Genomic DNA, 23,005 nt, shown 5'->3' with positions numbered 1-23,005 from the left:
AGATATCATTGGGACAAATCTTCTTAGCAAGTTTCATGAAGATCAGAAAATAAATGTGGCCTCTAGAGTGTTAACAAGGTTTTACTATAGCCATATATGGAAAAATGCCCCGCCCCCTGGCGGCCATGTTTTTCAACCAGACAATAAATGTGGCCTCTAGAGTGTTAACAAGATTTTACTATAGCCATAAATAGCCATACAAGGAAAAATGCCCCACCCCTTGGCAGCCATGTTTTTCAAGCAAATGTACCCATTTTCGAAATCATCAAAGATATTATTGAGACCAACCTTCTGACTAAATTTCATGAAGATTGGACAATAAATGTGGCCTGGAGAGAGTTAACAAGGCAAATGTTGACGCCGCACAACACACGACTGACAAAAGGCGATCACAAAAGCTCACCATGAGCACGTTGTGCTCAGGTGAGCTTAAAAAACATCAATATATTGTTAAGATATTGCTGATACAGGAATTTTCAAACCGATGAACTTTATCTTTGAACTTTAATTGTGACCTTGACATTTGAGGCAGGGAGACGATTGTTACAGTGACATGTTGTTTTATGATGGCTTACATTTATGCCATGTTATTTTATTGCTGAGAACAGAATTTTCTGAAGGACATCCATACACTCTTCCTAACAAACAGATGTACACTGCAACTTCTCCATGCCTCCTTCTTCAAATGGGGACTTAACAACAAGATACAGACAAGGCAAACAATATCGATTTAAAAACTATAAGTGCAGTTGTGTTTGTTACCTTTTCTTAACCAAACAATTAAGCTTTAACAATATATACAATGTAACAAAATATTTAATACAACACAAACAGGTACAAATATATAACTTAGAACAAGTTAAGACGTTTTACCTTCTGCAAATTTCCTTTTTGCATTTCATAAAGCAAATAATTTCATTACAAGAACAAGTATTTTGTAGAGCATACAATTAAACAAATTATAACGTTGTTCTTAATATTAATCATATGTATTATTATGCAAATAAAAATGTGAAAAACTAATAAAGATATTGGATTATATAATTATTTGAAAATTAAAACAAAAGTTAATAACTAATCTTGCTTTTCACAGAAATTCCAGAATATGCTTAACATGATTTTGCATCACAAATATAAAATGAAATATCACACACTATTCCCTGCTAATTTGTTTACATTCATGATCTACATAACTGGTTTTGGTACATAACAATTACTACTGGAAATTGTATATACATTTGTATTCAGTATCAACATTACATATGACAAAGAACCTACATCAGAATAATATCTTGATCAGCATTGAGTCAACCTTTGCCCATCCTGAATAATTTTACACTGAACTGTATTAAACTTGCATACACAATCCATATTTTAAATATGTTTCTAACACTACTGTCGGACATATGCCCTGCTTCCAGATATTTTGTGTGTAGCCATATACCCTCTCAGACATATGCCAATTTGATATAGTGCCATTCAGGACTTTGGCCTCCCACATGTTATTCAAAATCACATCTTATTTGAGCCCGGATAATAAATAAACATTTTTAAAATCATTTCATATTCACTCAAATTGACAGTTTGCCTCTTAGACAACCTTAATCTTTCAGATAGTTAAATATGAACACTCTGTTGACAATTGAATAGCTAAATTAGTTGTGTTAATTAATTGTATGACATACCAAGCTGTACATACCGGTAACGGGTATATAGTTTGATGAATGGCAAAACTTCAGAAGGTGTCTGCGGTGGCATATGTCAAGAATGGTCTGACCCCAATAGGGCATATGTCTGACAGAGTTTATGCCGGCTCCCTTTATCATAAATGTACTCATCTACATGTGTACTTCCTACTACGTATTAGCACCTAATCCCATTTAAATACATTGCAGATACGCTAAAACTACCCTAGGATACTTTGTTTAGACAGGCTTAACCTGTTAATGTGTTTCTGACTAATGTCACATCTACACATGTTCATTTTGCACAATATACACTGAATAATAATACAGAATTATGTAATATTTTGTGTGGTTTATAGAGAAATCCTAGTGAGTTAAATACAATGTTTCACTGTTTTAAACAGATAAAAAAATATATGAAAATAATGTGGCCTCTAGACTGTTAACAGGGTTTAACTATAGCCATATAAGGAAAAATGCCCAGCCCCTTGGTGGCCATGTTTTTCAACCAACCAGAACAGTTTTCGAAGTTGTCCAAGATATAATTCGGACAATAAATAAGGCCCCTAGAGTGTTAACAAGGTTTAACTAAAGCCATAAAAGAAAAAATGCCCCGCCCCCTGGCGGCCATATTTTTCAACCAACTGGCATCATTTTCAAACTAGTCCAAGATATCATTGGGACAAATCTTCAGACCAAGTTTCATGATGATTCGAAAATAAATGTGGCCTCTAGAGTCTTAACAAGGTTTTACTATAGCCATATAAGGAAAAATGCCCCGCCCCCTGGCGGCCATATTTTTCAACCAACTGGCATCATTTTCAAACTAGTCCAAGATATTATTGGGATGAATCTTCTGACCAAGTTTCATGAAGATCGGAAAATAAATGTGGCCTCTAGAGTGTTCACAAGATTTTACTATCGCCATATATAGCCATATAACAAAAAATTGCCCCGCCCATTGGCAGCCATGTTTTTCAAGCAAATGCAAGCATTTTCGAACTCATCAAAGATATCATTGAAACCAATCTTCTGACCAAATTTCATGAAGATTGGATAATAAATGTGGCCTCTAGAGTGATAACAAGGCAAATGTTGACGCCGCACAATGCACGACTGACAAAAGGCGATCACAAAAAAAGCTCACCAAGAGCACATTGTGCTCAGGTGAGCTTAAAATGTAATAATGCAAGCTTACTGAAAATCCTCTTTTATGAATAATAAAACTTGGATGTAAAACATCTATAAATACAATTTTGTACAATTTCTTTCTCTCCATCGTTACTTTATATCACAGATGTACATTTGTTCCTATGATCCATTTGTAGTTTTGCACACAGAGTCTGTCAGTAACCATCAACATTTTTATGAAATAATTTGAACAAAATCACCCCCCCATATGGTCCGTGGAAAAAAAAACATTATCACAATTTGACCCCAACAGTTTCTGTTTTCCCACAGACTCTTGAGCAGCTGCACAGGGGACCAGCAAACAAGGCCTCCACTTCCTCAAGCTTGGTTCCCCGTGTCTCTGGCAACGTTAGTATCATGAAAAGCAATGCCAGACTCACAATGCCAACAAACAGCCAGTATGTACCTGCAATCACGTCATTACAGCTAAAACAAAAGCTGCAATCCTATATTTTATCTTCAGGTATTTTTTGTATTCAGTATTCAAAATGCTAACATATAGGGAAGGTACCTGTTCCACAGTCTTTGAATCACGTGAAAGATATAATGACATTTATGATCAAGTAGAAAAGAAAAATATGTACAAATTTAAGTGTAAAGGCTATCAATGTGTACAATCCTCATATTGTTATTTGGTATAATTACAGTAAGGGTAAAGACATAAAACTCACCTTTTATATTGTATTTAGATAACCAATTAGTACAAATTCAGTTATCACGAAGATAACACATTACCAATTGCATATTATTAATACAATCATTTATCACTGTACCATATTTTGTGATTGTCTCAGTAAGCGTGAGGAACGTCATGGACACAAGGAGGTTGGAGAGCCAGTTGGTTGCCGTAGACAACGAGTTACCCGTGCTACGTGCCCACAGTGGGTAAATCTCGGAGTTGATGGTCCACGGCATGGGACCCATGCCTGAGAAGAGTCCATGAAAGGAGCAATATTATTAATGGTTTGAATATTTGATAGTGGTGATGAAATTTATTGACCTTGTTGCCCTACTGTATTTGTACGTAAGAATACGAAAAAGTATTGAATCAATAAAACTGATAACGAGTTACACATATAATTTAAGAATATCCTACCCCTGTGAGGATTCTACATGTAATATACAATAATCTAAACTTGACAGTTAATATTTGTTCATTTATATAAATTATTTTCAAAGAAATCAAACAATAGTGATACTGTAACTTTTAGTTAAACCATTCATTATTCTTTAATATGTTCTTATGTTCTTTCTGGTAATTCTTATTTTCCAGGTTTTGATTATGGCAATTTATATGATTGAAGAAAGAAGCACAGCCACTCCTTTTTATACTCAGACTATGAGGTTAACAAATGGCCGGGCCGGGAAAGGGCTTGAAAATAGCCGCAGTAACGTGATAATGGCCTTGGGATTTCCCCAAAATGGGTTACTATTTATATTAATATATGAATAAAACCTTACGAGTATATCAACTATATTTTTAGCTAACCTGGTGCAAAGAACATGAGATACAGTCCCAGGCCTGCTATTCCCATCCAGCTGTAGTCCGTGGGGCAGTACTGATAGGCATATATCAAGTCTGTCTCATCTCCAGTAGTGGCATTGCATTGGCCAACTGTCAAAATAAAGAAACATAATTACTTTAGGAACAACCAGTACATTTATAAGGCTTTTCAGCATCTAACTTTGCAATAAATAAAAAATAGGAATAACTTCTTGGACCAGGGCCTTAAAATTTAATGGAAAAGGGCCTGACCTGACATATTAGTGAAAAATCAAAAACAATTTTAAGTCCATTCTTATTTTTAAGATCAGATGAATTATTTTTAATGTGAACAGTTAACACAGCAAGTATGTGCCAAGTCCTTTTTAACTGTTCACTGGTAACACATAAAGCCTACCTCACGAACATGACATTAACCTTTAAGCAAGCAGCTTAGTTGTCTTTAACGAAATTCTTGCGAATGCACTATAAAGAAATAGAACTGACAGTCAAATTACATCTTAGATTACTAGTACCATGAATAAGACAATACACAAATTTCAAGTGCCCACTGTGACCTGGAACTTGAAACCAGTATTATAATAATCACAGTCAATTTATCTGTAAATCTCAAAATGCACGAATACCCGGTATGCTATTTGCAATGTCTGGAATATGCACAAAATCTCAAAGCAAAAGAAATGGTTGTTGCACCTGACATGTTATCTTGATATGATGATAATTTGTGTTCATTTATTTTGAAAACCCAACATGCATAACTAAGTTTGGTGGACACAAGCATTTTCTTTCTCTATATACAATGTACATGTATTTGATATGCACTAACTTTTATTTGTTGATTTATAGTGCGAATTAATTCAATATCCCATCATGCATACACATTTTATGAAAACTTATCAATACACCACTGACCTTGAAGGAAGCAACATGTTTGTTGAACTTTACACATTGTCTTGATATTATAGTCATTTGACGCAAATTAATTTCTAATTTATTTTGTGCATAACAAAGTAATTGCCTGGACACAATCTGAAACTTCGCTATACAAATGTATTCATATGAGGAATAAGCAAAATTCTGACTTTCCACTGTCAGGTTAATCTTGAAGCAAGCAACATGAATAATGCACCTGATACATCTTCTTTATATGATGATTATGTGTGCCAATTTATATCCAAATTATGAGTTGGACAGGAAATGTCGCAATAACTAACAAGACTATTGTCAAGCAATATAAGTCCCCTACCGGCTCCACCATTGTCAGAAATTCCAGATTTTTTTATATATATATTTGGTTGCCATAGCAACCAAAATTTTTTATTTAGGAACAAAATGAAATGACGTGCATAATGTCCATATTGCCATCTATCCATGTTTCAAGTTTCATGAAAAAATATCAAGAACTTTAAAAGTTATTGCAGGATCCAGAAAACCACCATTTTCAGCAGTATTTCTAGTCTATTTGTTGCCATATCAACCAGAATTTTTGACATCAAAACGAAATAAAATGACGTGCATAGTGCCCATATTGCCATCTATCCATGTTTCAAGTTACATGAAAATATATTAAGAACTTTAAAAGTTATCGCAGGATACAGAAAACCACCATTTTCAGCAGTATGTCTAGTCTATTTGTTGCCATAGCAACCAGATTTTTTTACATCGGAACGAAATGAAATGACGTGCATAATGTCCATATTGCCATCTATCCATGTTTCAAGTTACATGAAAAAATATAAAGAACTTTAAAAGTTATCGCAGGATACAGAAAACCACCATTTCCAGCAGTATGTCTAGTCTATTTGTTGCCATAGCAACCAGATTTTTTTTACGTCGGAACGAAATGAAATGACGTGCATAATGTCCATATTGCCATCTATCCATTTTTCAAGTTTCAGGAAAAATATTTAGAACTTTAAAAGTTATCGCAGGATCCAGAAAAAACACCATTTTCAGCAGTATTTCTAGTCTATTTGTTTCCATAGCAACCATAATTTTTGACGTAGGAACGAAATGAAATGACGTGCATAATGTCCATATTGCCATCTATCCATGTTCCAAGTTTCATGAAAAAATATTAAGAACTTTTAAAGTTATCACAGGATCCATAAAAGTGTGACGGACGGACGGAGACAAAACCACAAGTCCCCTCTGGTGAAACCGGTAGGGGACTAGAAAAACACACACAAAACACATACGCAGACAAACAGGAGTAACACTCTATGCTCTTCGGCCATAATAATGCCAGTTGCATATTAAAGAAGCTTTAAATTGCACTGTATACCTGAAGAATGCCCCGTATTCTCCCCATCAATAGGCAGACATGACCCATTCACTGGGCCGTGACCAAAGTCATTGTAACAGAACCCGCATTTTGTATTTTCAATGCATCCTTCACACCACCTGCAGTAAAAAAAAATGTAAGTTAACCATTTGCATGCTGGGAAATTTGTCGTCTGCTAAAATGTCTTCTGCTGAATTTCTAAAATTAGCATTTTCTTCAATTTTTTTTCAAAGAATACTATCAGAATAGCAAACAGTTTGGATCCTGATGAGACGCCACGTTCTGTGGCGTCTCATCTGGATTCAAACTGTTTGCAAAGGCCTTCAAAATTCGGTTCCAGCACTGAAGAGTTAACATCAGGCCATAATGCTTCAAACACTGCAAATACTAACAAATAACCGCACTTTGTGCAATAAATAGAGGAAAATATTAACATCTTAATAAACATCATGATTTTTATTTTATCGTACATTTTGTATTTACTTTGCATATCATTCTTTCAAAACAAAAAATCATCATTACCTTGGTAAACTGGTTGTTATTTGGGGTAATTGTGTTTTTTTTTTAAACCTCAATGTTATAAAATGGAAACTTAACCAACAAGAGCACCGCATAACGGGTGCCACGCTCGGCTGCGGGTGCAGTTTTTAATAAATGAAAGCTTGTCAGATTTTTTTTTTTTTTAGAGGTCACAGTGACCTTGACCTTTGACCTAGTGACCCAAAAATGGGTGTGGCATGTAGAACTCATCAAGGTGCAGCTACATGTGAAGTTTCAAAGTTGTAGGTTGAAGCACTTTGATTTAAGAGCCAATGTTCAAAACCTTAACAAAATGTAAATGTTTTAGCACGACTCGGACGCCGGACGACGAGCTGGCTATGACAATACCTCGGGTTTTCTCCGAAAACAGCCGAGCTAAAAATAAAAAAACATAATTGATTTTGATACACTAGCTATAATTCAGCTATAGAAAGGCCTTTGTTAATATATATGTCAAATACTAACTCTCTAAGGTAGCAGACCCACCACTCTAGCAACCAAACACTTTGTGTGAGCACATTATCTTAATTATTTAAACCACTTAACAATTTCTAGGCCAAGACATGGGCCAAATACCAAAGGTTCTTGGTGACAGAGGTATACCAAGATAAAATTTACCTACTTTTTGCATATCAATCACTTGCAAAATGTAACAGTAAAGCTTATGCGAGCAAAGGTTTTGCCACAAATTTAAATTAATATGTCATTCTTAATTCACATGTATGTGAAAATTAAAGAGATTTAACAAAAATTGTTCACCAAAAGAAAATTTTGATGTCTGAACTATCAATGCCTTATAAGTGAATGATATGGTTGCAGATACAGTGATGATTATTTATTATTGTAAAGAAGCCACAAGTTAACTCACCAATAAAGATTTCAAAATATTCTCATGAAATGATAAATATGTTTATCTTGTGCAAAACTAATAATGTTATAATAATAACCAGATGTTTGTTTCAAAAATAACTAAAATTACCCCCAAATGGATTTGTCACATGGCAAAGTTAAAGGTAACCTAACTCAGAAGAAAATGGAATACTGCACATCAAAAATGTGTCTTACACATTTATACTTTGTGGCAATGACAAAATTTTACTTGAAATTCAATCCCTTGAGAAATATGGATGAAGTTTGGTCCACAAACAGAATACTTAATATTTTTCTGTCATACAAATGGCTGAAGGGCACATACCGGTAACTAAGGGAAGTGTTGATCACTGAGCATGATAATTGTGTCTTGCACATCCACACTTCATGGACATATTAAGAGTTTTCCAAAGTGACTCCAATAAAACCCCTATTAAACTTTGTTTGCAGGGGTATAACAAGCCTTCATAGCTATCTGCCCTTAATGCAAAAAACAAATTCACACTTTGGTCTATTATTAAAATGCTTACAAAAACTTACACATTTATTAATGCCCTGTGCATTAAATTGAAATAAACTTTAACTTGAAATATAACAAGGGCTGTTTGTAAAACATGCATGCCCCCCATATGGGCTGTCAGTTGTAGTGGCAGCCATTGTGTGAATACATTTTTTGGCACTGTGACCTTGACCTTTGACCTGAAAATAATTAGGTGTCATCTGCGAGTCATGATCAATGTACCTATGAAGTTTCATAATCTTAGGCATAAGCGTTCTTGAGTTATCATCCGGAAACCATTTTACTATTTCGGGTCACCGTGACCTTGACCTAGTGACCTGAAAATCAATAGGGGTCATCTGCGAGTCATGATCAATGTACCTATGAAGTTTCATGATCCTAGGCATAAGCGTTCTTGAGTTATCATCCAGAAACCATTTTACTATTTTGGGTCACCGTGACCTTGACCTTTGACCTAGTGACCTCAAAATCAAAAGCGGTCATCTGCAAGTCATGATTTATGTACCTATGAAGTTTCATGATCCTAGGCCTAAGCTTTCGTGAGTTATCATCCGGAAACCATCTGGTGGACCGACATACGGATCGACATGAGCAAAACAATATACCCCCTCTTCTTTGAAGGGGGGCATAATAAATCAAATGTTTATCCTAGTGAGACTTTCAAAACAGTTCACAGTGATTGAGGCAGAGGCTAACATTTTGGACTTAGCACATTTAGACGTACGTGTATCCGTGGCAAAAGCCATCACCGGGTTCTGAGACTGTCACGGGAGGTGAGTTAAATGCCGCCAGCTGGAAACCTATAGCTAGCACCACCAGGCTTACCCATACTCCTACAAGTGTAGAAAACGATATATGATCCAAAATGATTACAAATCTTGCAGCATAATGATTTATAACATTTTTGAGCATTTGAAGTAGGTAGCTCAACAAGTGAGTTCCAGTGTGAATAATGAGCTACTTTTTATGGTCGCAATATACATTGGGCCAAACCGTTTAATATTAAAAATAATGGTAAAAAATTGTCCATATATGTTGAATGATAAGACATCAAACTTTGGTTGCTACTATCACACAATGAATTGACATGTTTAGATGTTTAGTTAAATAATTAAAGAAATCAATTTTAAATTTAACAAAGTCAAATAAATTGTAACATTTTGATGAAAGTAATTCATTTCAGCTATATAAATATGCATAAAAATAGCATTAGCAATCTACCAACAATTATCAATAATTTCTACACAAGACCTTTGAGGGAAAACTTTACCAAAAAGACTAGAAATTATGAGTTTTCTTCGTCCCAGCCGTTCCACCAGGAACAAGGCAACAATGGTGAACACAAAGTTGACCCCCGCAGTGCCAGCTGCAAGCCAAATGGCATCAGTCTGATTTCTAATACCCGACATTTTGATGATTGTAGCACTGTAGTACCTGGAAATGGCACAGTTCCCCTTAGTTCATATCATTTGGTTCATCAAATTGTGTTTTATAAACTGTTATTTGTAATACACAATACAATCCGATCATCTAACAATATATCTTCTGACCGTGGGTTATTTAAAAACAAACTATGACCAAGAAGTATTATTTCTAAAATAAACACAATTTTCCAATAAATACAATATTGCTGTCTAACCTACATGACGGTATTGATTCCTGAGAGCTGCTGAAACAACTGAAGGCCACATCCCACTATAAGTGCCTTCCTTACAGAAGGAGTCCGCATTATCTTCATGAACACATTGGAACCTGGAAGAGAAATAAATTTTCATTTATAAGACGTATGATGCTATCCATAAGCCTTATTTCTTCAAGTGGGATAATGTCAACACTTTCATACAAATTGCCATAAAGAGGCAATCTTTGTGAACTTATAATCAATGGAAAAATGTGCATATGTACGCATTAAAGAAGAAAGGATTTCTCAGAAATGTTAAAAACTTATTGTTTATTGTAAATTAAGAACACAAGACAGCTTATTTACCATTTGCTCAGCATTAGAGAGGTGTGTCATAAAAAGTAAATCTTTTTGAAGTTCTAATCAATGGCAAAATGTGCATATGGACGCAATAAAAGTTAAACAAGAGCACCGTATAACGGGTGCAAACGCTCGGCTGTGGGTGCAGTTTTGAATAAATGAAAGCTTGTCAGAAGAATATTAGAGATCACAGTGACCTTGACCTTTGACCTAGTGACCCAAAATAGGTGTGGCATGTTGAACTTATCAAGGTGCAGCTACATATGAAGTTTCAATGTTGTAGGTGGAAGCACTTTGATTTTAGAGCCAATGTTAGCACGTTAGCACGTTTTAGCACAACGCGGATGCTGGACGGCTGAAGCCGGACGACGAGCTGGCTGAAACAATACCTCGGTTTTTTTCTCCGAAAACAGCTGAGCTAAAAATTATTCTTACTTCGATCTAAAGACAGCATAATTAGAGATATGTGTAAAATACATATTAATAACTACCAGTAATAAACCTTTAATATATGAAAGTTAAGCAAATATCTATAAACATTTCTTCTAAAAAATTATTCACGATACATTGATGCATGTCTCATACGTGCATGGCTATTATCTGTACAAACTAATGATATCCTCCAAAAAGTCATTGACTGATCACCTGATAGTTCTTTCTCTCTCTTATCTTCAGCCACAACTAGCTCAACCTCTTTCATTTCATCCTCGATGTCGGACGTCCCACGTATATTGACGAGCACTGTGCGAGCCTTCTCGGACATGCCATTGGCCACTAGCCAGCGCGGACTCTCTGGTAGGAAGATGAATCCAATCATCTGGACAATTGATGGAATAGCTGCCAGGCCAAGCATATACCTGTCACAGTATATTTATTCACATAAGTATGGAAGGTTTAAGGATTTATTTTCATCAACAATACTTTATCATTTGAAATTTTGTAATATTATGCATGTTTGTTGACGCTGTAAATATTTTCCAAATTGGAGAAAGAACCAATACAGTGCCATTTGGGGAAAAATTAGCGCAAAAAAACTGATATTGGGAAATGTGTGTCTTAAAATCTTAAGTGTGGGAATAGTGTCTTTATAATTGCTTTGTTAATAACTGCACAAACAAATCTTAATATTCATTTTAACGGCTGTTTGCTGCAAATGTCAGTTTCAGTGTTTATTTGTTCGCTAACAGATAGTGCCATTTTGGAACAAAATTAACACAACATTCCTTCATATTTGGTAATTTCAGATTGCAATTGGAAATTGTGTTATTTTTTACCACATTAAATTCACTAGTTATGAGAACAATGTCATGGTTAAATTGCAAATTCACTTCTAACTATAACTTAACCTAAAATATCAACAGCATTCGACTGATATTAAAAATAATGGTTTGCCAATAATTGCAGTACATGTTGCTGGTTTCACGACTTACAGATTTATGCTAAATTTTTTGTAGCATTGTTGTAACACAGTATTTCTTTACAAAGATCATGTTGTTCTTTGTCTATCATTTTGTTCTTTGTCTGTCTTTTTTTATTTGTCTATAGGAATATTGGAGAGTTTCATGTTGAGAATAAGAAATTACCTCCACCCATGTTTTTTGTCGTAACTAAAAGCTCCATCCACCACACTGGCTACAAACTGCCCACCAGTAATAAAGAGATTATTTAAAGTTACTAGTCTGCCCCGTAGATGAATTGGTGCACACTCTGCAATATATACTGGTACTGTCATGGAGGCCAGGCCTGCAATAATACAATATTTATATGTTCATGTTGTTAAATAATATTTTGCTTATCGTTTTAAGTTGTATTCAAACTGAAGAATATATCTTCAATGCACAGTTTAATACATGGATGGAATGTTAATGAATTTGGGTAAACTACCACTAAAACAATTTATTAACCCTTTCAGTGCTGGAACCGAATTTTAAAGGCCTTTGCAAACAGTTTGGATCCAGATGAGATGCCACAGAATGTGGCGTCTCATCTGGATCCAAACTGTTTGCTATTCTGATAGTATTCTTTGAACAAAATGAAGAAAATGCTTATTTTACAAATTCAGCAGACGACATTTTAGCAGACGACAAATTTCCCAGCATGCAAAGGGTTAAACATAATTAATAAATACAAATCTTAAGTAGAATACTGCAATAGTTGCATTTATTTATGTTGGTTTTTTAGCCAAGCTTTAGGAAAACAGGGCTTAATGCATGTGCATAAAGCAGCGTCCCAGATTAGCCTGAGCAGTTCGCAGGAGCTCATCAGTGATGTTGTTAGAAGGAGGTCTCTTTTGAAGGAAAATATAGTCTGAGTAGAAAGTGTTGTTCCAGACTAGCCTGTTCGGACAATACATGCTACTCTGGGGTAATACTTAACTAACATGTGTTAAGCGCTGTTTTCCCAGAGGGCCGCTTATTTATCCCAACAAACCCTTTTCTTACTTCAAACAGTCCTCATAATTATCATCATTCTAATCAAATCAGCATTCACCAGAGTTGATTGATCAACAATTTGTTGACAATTCATATAGCCATTCAGAAACTTCATTTTTTGTCTGAGATGCCTTAAACAAACATTTGATATCTTCACTCGGTGTTTGTTGTAGATCGACCTCAGGAGGCGTGGTTATGAATCCAACGTCCAGTGTTCAATTATAGAAACCCATGGTTGACTATTTTATAAAGCACACGAGTGTAAATTATGAATGAATGTAAAAGTAACAAGAGTTACGCAGTCTGAACCATGTGCCCCCCCAAACAGGGCTTTGAACTAGTGATCCTAATTTCAATAGGGGTCATCTACTGTCCAAGGCCAATGCACATATAAAGTATCAAGCCTATCGGTCCATTTATTGAGGAGTTATTGATCGGAAACAATTTTCACACTTACTGTGACAGCGACCTTGACCTAGTCACTCCATTTTCAATAGGGGTCATCTACTTCCACATGTGAAGTATCAAGCCAATCGGTCAATTCGTTGACAAGTTATTGATCGGAAAACGAACTGGTCTACCGACAGACCGTCCAACATCCAGCAAAACACCCCCTCTTCTTTGAAGGGGGGCATAAAAAGTGTTAACAAGCATCTAATCTGATTGGTATGATAGAGTAAAATAAGCCATCTGAGAAAAAGCATGCCTATAACCAGCTTTTATGTCACCTTAAGCTTGACAAATTAGTTGGAATAAGGCGATATACGACAACGTTTTAAATGGTTTTTAAAACGTACACAAACATACTGTAATTATACTCACCTATTCCCATTCCGAGTATCGCTCTACCCACAATCAGCATCCACAGAGCATAAGCACCAGCCAGCACGCCTGCTCCAATGGTGAACACAAAACTGGCCATGACCGTGGTCAACTTTCTGCCATATCTATCGTTTAACCAACCACCCAGCAGCGCAAACAGAAATGCAAAGCCTATTGTGACGCTGACAATTACTTCTTCCTCAAGTGAAGTGAGGTGGAATTCATCTTTGAGCAAAAGCATCGCACCAGAAACAACACCGGTGTCATAACCAAACAGAAATCCACCAATTGCTGAGAAAAATGACAAAACGTAAATAAAGCATGGCGTTTTCAGTTCCCTGATTTTTATGTCACTTTTTCCATCCAATTGCACACTGCCGTCACTTGCGTCTTTGTTGTAGCTAGCGCGATCCATTCTGCTCGACGATTCTCTCAGCAATGCCCGGGTTTCTGAAGATGACATTTTTAAATCGTCCAGTTCGTAACTTTCGTTATCGCTATCAGAAGCCTCTTGTAGCATGACACAGATCGTTTGTTTACCCAATTGTCAAAAGGTTAAAGTTCAAGCAATAAGACTTACACTCAAAGTTTCATACGCGAATGTCGCTTGATTTAAACCGGTTTGCTAGTTACCATTTCATTTGTGTTGTTTTGTTGGAAGAAAATCGTTTGAACTCAGCAAAAATTATCGAATGATCATAACATGATAAACTCCGTTTCGTTAAACACGGATGCGTACCATGTCCGCCATCTTATTAAATTATACGCTTGAATAACTTTGGCCAGGTAATAAGGGCGGCCCGGTAATAAGCACGTGCATTTCGCTGCACTTTTTCGCTTGATCTTTACGAAATATTATTGGCTATATAATTTGCAAAAATTTAAGTAAAAACATGTTTTTAATAGCTCTATGAAGGAGCTTTCACGATGAAAATTGCCAAGTATTATTTAATCTTGCTTTAAAAGCCTTTGTATACACAGTAATAGATCTACAAAGACATATCGAATACAGGTCTATAGATCTTTGAGTAGTCGGGCGTATGAAATGGGGAGGCAGGAGAGGCGGCCGCTTCCCCCAATATTTTGGCTAGTCGTCGTTATATAAATAAAACGTAAAATCCCCAAAAAATCGCCGCCCAAAAACCAGTATTTTTGTAATCACGCGCCGTCAGTGCAGAAGCCATGCGTCCCCTCTTCGTCTGCTCGGAGGTTGTCAATAGTGAATATCATTGATTAAAACAGAGGAAAATCTGGATGTAGTTTCTGAAAATTGTTCAACACTACTGACAGAAACCTATGATAAGCATGCCCCAATTGAGCAAAGAAAGAAGCCTCTTCAACCTGCCCGTTATATGAACTCTACTTTGAGGAAAGCTATATATAATAAAAAATGATGTTTAATAAGTATTTAAGAAACAAAAATGAGTAAAGTGGGAAAACTATAGACAAGCAAGGAATTTTGTAACTAAAATTAAGAAACAATCTGTTAAACGTTATTTTCTGGATAGATGTGTAGGAGGTTGTAAGCAGTCTGATTTTTGGAAGACTATAAAGCCATTTTTAACAAATAAGGGTTCTACTTTTCAAAGAATTGTGTACTCAGTGAGAATGATGTTTTGATATCTGACCAGGAAGAGATAAGGAATATTTTCAATGACTTTTACATAAATGTTGCAAAAAATATAGGTGATAGCAATGTATCATGTGACGAAAATCATATCAGTGTAAACAAAATAATGGAAAATACCAGTACATGTTTTACAGATGATAAGTTAGTTTTTAAGCCTGTTTCTGAAAATTTTGTTAATAAACAAATAGAATAAATGAGTACTAAAAAGGCAACAGGGTGTGATAATATATTAGTTAAAATGCTTAAAATAGCTACATCTGTTGTTACCCAGCCACTTACAGATATGATAAATAGATGTATAGATCAATCAATTTTCCCAGATAACATGAAAAAAGCTCGAGTTGTACCTATTCATAAGAAAAACAGTATTTTATATAAAAGTAACTACAGACCAGTGAGTCTTTTACCTGTAATGTCAAAGGTATTTGAGAGAGCCATCTATGAGCAATTGATGTCAAATTTTGATAATGTTTTTAACCCTTTTCTTAGTGCATTTAGGCCCGGTTATGTATGCAATACTGCTCTACTAAAAATTGTTGAAGACTGGAAATATTTCTTGGACAAAAATCAGTATCTGGCAGCAATTCTGATGGATCTCTCAAAAGCCTTTGACTGTTTGCCTCATGATTTATTGTTATTAAAAATGAAATTCTATGGTATCTCTGATCAGTCTTTGAATCTTATTGAAAGTTATTTATCTAATATGAAACAATGTGTTAAGATAGGAAATATATGTAGTAACTATCAAGGTATCATAAAAGATGGTCCACAAAGTTCCATACTTGGACCTATTCTTTTCAACATATTCATTGATGACATATGTTATTTTATTAACAAAAGCCAATTATACAACTATGCAGATGATAATACTCTTTCTTACTCTAGTTCCTGTGTTACAGATTTAGTTAGTACATTAGAAACATATAGCTTAACTCTTATAGACTGGTTCTCAAAAAATCATAGGCAGGCAAACCCGCAGAAATTTCAGGCAATAGCTCTTGGGAAGAAAACCCATTAGCAGAAAATTAACTTTTAATTTAATAATATAGAAATAACATGTGAAGATGAAGTGAAATTACTTGGTGCAAATCTAGACTTTATGTTAAATTTCAAATCTCATGTATCAAGTATTTGTAAGAAAGCTTCTAGACAGCTGAATGTATTGACACGGATTGGTAGACATCTGAATAGATTAAGCAGACTGACTATATATTACTCTTTTGTTATGTCAAACTTTAACCATTGTACTCTGACTTGGCACTTTACCAATGAATCTAATACTAGAAAGATAGAGAAAATACAGCAATAAGCTCTGAGATTCATATATGATGATTTCTGTAGCAGCTATGATGAATTACTTGAAAAATCTGGTGTTATCTCACTGAAAGTTAGAAGGTTAAGATCTATTGCCTTCGAAACATATAAAATCCTTAATAAAATGTCCCCAGAGTATCTATCCCGGTGTGACCCAAATTCGACGATATAACGGATACATAAAGCAATATTTAGCAAATAATAAAAAAACTTATATAGCTAAAAATAATAATTTTTAACTCGGCTGTTATTCTTTGAAATGATTCCAAGACAATAATCGTCCATTTAAATTTAAACCGATAAAAATAGAACATCGTCGAATTTAGGTGTCGTCGAATTTGGGTTACGGTAAGATACATGATTTACTGCATCTAAAAAATGTTAATTATAATTTTAGGCACTTAAATACTGTTGAGATACCCCTACCAAGGACAGAAAGATATGGTAAGAAATCTTTTAGGTATGCTGCTGCCAAACTATGGAATGTCCTTCCGGAAAACTTCAGGAAAGCATCCTCTTTTAACCATTTCCGATCTCTAGTAAATACTTGGCATGGAGAAAACTGCTCTTGTTCCTCGTGCGATGTCACATAATTGTCTTTTCAATAGCCTTGGTAGCGATATACCTGGATTTCGGTCATTTCGTTATTTTTCCATGTTATGTTGCCAGCTTTCCTATGTTATTTTGTTCTCTGTTGCTCTAGTTTATAGTTCATAGATAGCTTAGCAAAGTCTAGAACGATTAGTTGCATGCTCATAATAGCTTTATTAGTCTGCAATGCTTTAAATGCTTTACATGTGCTTGATTATATGTGCTAAATACTAGTCTTAATCATATGCGCTAAGTCATACTTGTACTAGTCTATGTATATTTTGAATGTCCGGTTTTAACAATGTACTATCCTTGCTTAAAGTGCATACATTCAATTATATGAATATTCTGTCTTGTGAGGTACCTGCTGCTTAGTTTCTCACAAATCTAACTTTGAGGGGATAGTCGATCTCTTACTACATTTTTTACTTGTCGCACTGTTGTGTCCATATTCGTCTTTCAGTGTTTTTACTCTCTTTCTTTTATGGCGGTTTTAAGACATCTAGTCAAGATCAGCAGCTACATCACAAGTTTTAACTCTGTAATACTTGTATAGTGTTTGTAAATCAGGTTTTATATGTTTAATGTATCTATATCCTACCTAGTACCTTACCTCTTTGATGTACTACAATAGCATTATATTAACATATATATATAATAGTGTATGTGATAATACATGCATTATTTAGTTTGTGTGTCTTAACATTATTTTAACAGTGATCTTAACATGCTTTATGTGTATGAATTTACTACGATGAGGTATGTATATAAGTATTAAATTTTAATTTGCGACCGTTCTTACCTTTTATGAACCTAACGTCGATCTAAATACTAAAGAAATTTAGAAAAAAAACAACACAACATACAAATAATACTTGTTGCTTAATAATGTTTTTTTTATTATTATCGTTAATATTTCACACAAAATTTATTACATTAACAGTGTTATTCTTTTCAGAGCCGGGACCTTGCGTCCGCCTGCCCAATATTTGGAGGTTATCTACGCCCCTAGATCTACTAGATCTAATAACATATTATTATGTATGGATGCCTCAGTAAATGTATCTTATGCTCACATGATAGGATAACCCTTACCTCGATTTTCTTCATGAATGGTTTAAAATTTGCATTATAATTGTATTCATAACATCAGTTGGAGTGCCGAAACAAATATTAAAATAACTCATTGTTTTATGGAAGGAACAATAAAACAAAACAATTAATATCATAGCCACACGCTAACCACCTGTTGTTCAAGACATCAAACACGTTAGTGGTGGCACAATGAGAAAACGGAAAAATAAAAAAAACAACAGGCGAAAGCTATCATATACAGCGGGGGTTCTCACTGTATCATAAGTTCGCTTCCTGGATGTGGATAGCATCCGATTTCTTCATTTGTTTGACAACATTTCGGTGTGTTTTTTACAACACACACCTATCAATTGCAGTACCAGCAAATAACAAACTAAATGCCGATATATAGTAGTAAGAACACTATAATTTAAAAAAATCCTTTACATATTTTTTTTATGTACCACAGCTTTGAAAATTATTGCGAATATAGTACACTCAAGTTAAATACCGTGCCCACAAATTATAAGTGTGTAAAATGGCGTACCGCATGGTCAGTTGTAGCACTATATTAGAACACGGAGTGTATATTGACGGGAGATGAATCGAGTATTTGACCCTTACTGTAGTAAATTCAATCTTATGCAAGACCTATTCATCCGATTTTATTGGTTTATACGTTATCTTGTTGCTTATTAATTCCTCTTTCAAAAAAATATAACTTTTAGTATATTCCCGTTGTTATTAATGGATTTATAGCGAGTTAAACACAAGAAATACACATTTTATGTTTTACCACCGCGCGTTTAAACGTGTTGTGGCTATCGATCTTTTACGATTAGCGTACAGCGAAGTGCCGAGGTTATACATTTTGATGTACCCACTCACGTCTTTTGTTAAATTATAGTTTCATTTCTCGGCCGATTTTGACAAATTATATATCATTAGAAAGCTTACGTTACGTAGTAAACAGATATATCAATATATATTAAGTTTTTCTTCTGATTTCGACAGCCCGGCGAGTTATAACTTAAACTTTTGCAAATATCATACCGTTTTGGAGTTTTAGAATCTAGATTTACGGTTGACATGTTCGTACTTAATACCAATTTGTAGCGTTTATATTTGGAGTTCAGTTTTAAAAATTACATCTTGCTTAGGAGAATAGAATTCTGTATACGCTAGAATAAAAATTTGTTTAAAAACGAAAGTAATTAAGGAATGAAGGCGGGAAAATGTAGCGCGCGTTCCTAACGCACTGAACTGATGCTACGGTCTTGGCGATTATGCTTTTGTTTAGAAACCGGCCATTTAATTTCTTTTGCCATCTTATTATATTTTTTAGGGAATATATTGTAGTATTTTGTTCACGAAACATATCAATAAAGCTTATTATAAATGAATCTTAATAAATTAACGATTTCAGCTCTTGTTTATAACACAGAAAGGGTGTAAAATTTATGATGAAACAGCGTATATAGCGGACCCTCTCGATATTATTCGGTTTTGCATGCATACTTGAAATAAAATGGGTGTCAAAAACATTCATCGTTTGCTGTTTATTATCAACAAGGTAATTATGTATAATTATTTGAAATGTTATTTACCTTAAATTATCAATTTATTAAAGATTCTTGAAAATCACGGTCCGTGTTACGCGGGTCATTTCGTATTTTGACATCAGGGCATCATGTCCAACTATTGAAAATCAGATTTTTTTTCACCGGGACGATGACGGCTTGGATTTAGACAGGCAGACAGATAGTTTATTCAGACTTAAACAACAGTACATCGTCTTCAACTCAAATATATAAATTATTTTAAGACGAATTGTTAGGTGATTACACATATAGCAGTGATGATTCTGAGAATGTTGCCATGTTTTTTATCCGTGTAATCTAGAGTCCATGGTTTGAGCATTTTTATCGCGGTGTTCAATAAAAGATATCTCAATAATCTTGTTTATTGATAGATCTGTGGTTTTATTGCCCCTGTGTTCAGCACAAGCCAATTATCTCGTTATGATCAGATACTGTGCCGACCAATACTAAATAACACTATGGTGTCATACGCCACAGCAGGGACCTATACTTGTATATTGGTCCCTAACCACAGGTGGCAATGTCTGGTCAGTTTACACTTTTTATGATACCTCCATGTCTTCTCGTGGTATTAGTGGTCATTTCTTGGAGTAATGTAACGCCAAATACTCAATTTTGCGTTTATAAGATATGTAGCGTATTGAAAACATTTATAGTCATGTGCCCATACAGATTGCCATAAACTAAATACTGTATAGATGTCAGCCAGCTAAATCACAATAATTATAAGTGCTTAATACCTATACATGTACATTTTAAACCTTTAAAAAATCTAATACTTCACATTTAACGTATTTAGCGGGTACCGGTAAAAAAACTCCGTCATTTCGTAGTCCTATAAAGAGTATATGGTAGTGTACGGAACAACATAATTAAAAACAGCATTCTCATTTGACCACAACAGGGTTAAATAATCTTTCCGAAAAATACAAATAATACAGAGTTTTAATTTAGAATTCTATATATTTATAACTCTGTTAACCTTATAAAGATATTTCAATATACATGCATAGACAGTTGACCGTGATTTTCAAGAATCTTTAAATAATTTTAATTAATTGATAATTTATGGTTAATAACCTTTCATATAATTTTACATAATTACCTTTTTGATAATAAACAACAAACGATGAATGTTTTGACACCCATTATATTTGAAGTATGCAAAGCCGAAAAATATCAAGAGGGTCCGCTATACATGGTGTACGGAAGAAACCCCCTCCGGAAGAAACCCCCTTCGCTAAAAACGGCAGGGCGGAAGAAACCCCCTTTCATAGTTTGCATACCCGGAAGAAACCCCCTCGCTAGTTTTGCCTAGGCGGAACAAACCCCCTTCGAGTTTTCAAACAGGCGGAATAAACCCCCTTCCATAGCGGAACAAACCCCCTTCCAGACGATTTAGTTACATTTAAACGCACGGTAATTGTTTACAGAAATTCACTTTCATTTTCAGAAAGTTCTCGGGAAGCACGTTTTTTTGCATGATTCATTTTTTTAAAAAGACGAATGCTTCGGTTATTATAGGAAAATATGTACGAAATATCTTCGTCACTATCGGCTCTGGGCGCTAATTTTGTGTGTTTGTTATTTTTATCAATCAAGTACAAGTTAACGCATATAAAATGGTATAATCTCACTGAAACGCGTGCAAGACAAATTCACACGAGCATCTCATCATTAACAACTTGTGAACAAACGGCCGGTACACCTCTTTACTCAGCACATAACAGTTTGGAAATAGCTATTCGCACCTGCATTTAATTATATAAAAGGTCCTTGAATGTACCGGCTATTGTAGATAATGATGAGAAGTTGTGTCATGATCGGCGCCTTTGCGGCTCGTGGGAAGTTATGTACAGTTTTTTATAATTACATTTGCTCGATTAATTGGTATGTATATATATACACATCGTTGGTATTTCGAATATATCAATAATGGAGATCATCAAGAACAACAAGGGTGGGCAGAAGTTGTGTTACTAGGGGTACTGCTACACGAAGAAAGCAAAGTCAGCGGTTAGCCAGCGTTGGGAGTGTGACCAACGGGATTCACAGAAATGCCGTGCTATTGCTACCACTGATCTAGAGGTAAGTAATAATATACCATGTACTTATACTCAAAAATAAATGAGTCTTTTTCTACGAAACCCATGTATTGCGATTATTTTTATATAATATTAATTTTGCATAAAATTCCAATTCGTCACATCTGAGTATCGCTATATTAGTCATATTAACATTTTTAAAAAGGCTCGGACAAATGAATAAGTACTTGATATTATAAGTAAAACGATTGACCTGTTTCATCGATATGTATGCTTTATGTTTCAGCTTACCGTAGTGAAGTCAGTGACAGAGCACACCCATGCCGCCGACATGTTCAAGGGAAAGACTTAACACTTAGGAAGGGGGTTTATTCCGCCTGTCTGAAAACACGAAGGGGGTTTATTCCGCCTGTCTAAAAACTCGAAGGGGGTTTGTTCCGCGTATGCATGACTAGCGAGGGGGTTTCTTCCGCGTATGCAAACTATGAAAGGGGGTTTCTTCCGCCCTGCCGTTTTTAGCGAAGGGGGTTTCTTCCGAAGGGGGTTTATTCCGGTTTTACATTTGTATACGCTGTTTCATCATAAAATTAACACCCTTTCTGTGTTATAATCAAGAGATGAAATCGTAAATTTATTAAGCTTCATTAATACTTAGCTTTATGGATATGTCTCTAGAACAAAATATTTCAATATATTTCATAAAAAATATAATAATCATGGCAAAGGAAATTCAATGGCCGGTATCTAAACAAAAGCATAATCGCCAAGACCGCAGCATCAGTTCAGTGCGTTAGGAACGCGCGCTACATTTTCCCGCCTTCATTCCTTAATTACTTTCGTTTTTAAACAATTTTTTTTTTCTATCGTATACAGAATTCTATTCTCCTAAGCAAGATGTTATTTTTAAAACTGAACTCCAAA

At 35.0% G+C, this 23,005-nt stretch overlaps 1 protein-coding gene and 1 long non-coding RNA gene across 3 annotated transcripts; one reads left to right on the top strand and one right to left on the bottom strand.

The window, feature by feature from the left end:
• Positions 1 to 487: 487 nt before the first annotated feature.
• On the bottom strand, positions 488 to 14,604 carry LOC127881943 (proton myo-inositol cotransporter-like). The gene is made up of 10 exons (XM_052430203.1): positions 13,830 to 14,604; positions 12,159 to 12,318; positions 11,221 to 11,432; positions 10,238 to 10,346; positions 9,865 to 10,028; positions 9,319 to 9,427; positions 6,665 to 6,783; positions 4,366 to 4,491; positions 3,650 to 3,802; positions 488 to 3,282 (listed from the first exon to the last, which is right to left on the bottom strand). The coding sequence occupies exons 1-10, from the start codon at positions 14,347 to 14,349 to the stop codon at positions 3,110 to 3,112; spliced, it is 1,845 nt and encodes a 614-aa protein (XP_052286163.1). The 5' UTR covers positions 14,350 to 14,604; the 3' UTR covers positions 488 to 3,109.
• Positions 14,605 to 15,221: 617 nt separating this feature from the next.
• On the top strand, positions 15,222 to 18,441 carry LOC127832547 (uncharacterized). 2 transcript variants are annotated; one of them, XR_008026952.1, is made up of 3 exons: positions 15,222 to 15,600; positions 17,171 to 17,217; positions 18,323 to 18,441. It is a non-coding gene; the product is annotated as an uncharacterized LOC127832547 (long non-coding RNA). The 2 variants fall into 2 exon arrangements; XR_008026951.1 differs by lacking the exon at positions 15,222 to 15,600 and having other exon boundaries at positions 16,658 to 17,217.
• The last annotated feature ends 4,564 nt before the right edge of the window (positions 18,442 to 23,005 follow it).

Source organism: Dreissena polymorpha, chromosome 5 (assembly GCF_020536995.1).
Source record: "Dreissena polymorpha isolate Duluth1 chromosome 5, UMN_Dpol_1.0, whole genome shotgun sequence".
Taxonomy (NCBI): domain Eukaryota; kingdom Metazoa; phylum Mollusca; class Bivalvia; order Myida; family Dreissenidae; genus Dreissena; species Dreissena polymorpha.
Note: the sequence above shows the minus strand (reverse complement) of the source record. Positions and strands in the feature narration are given on the sequence as shown.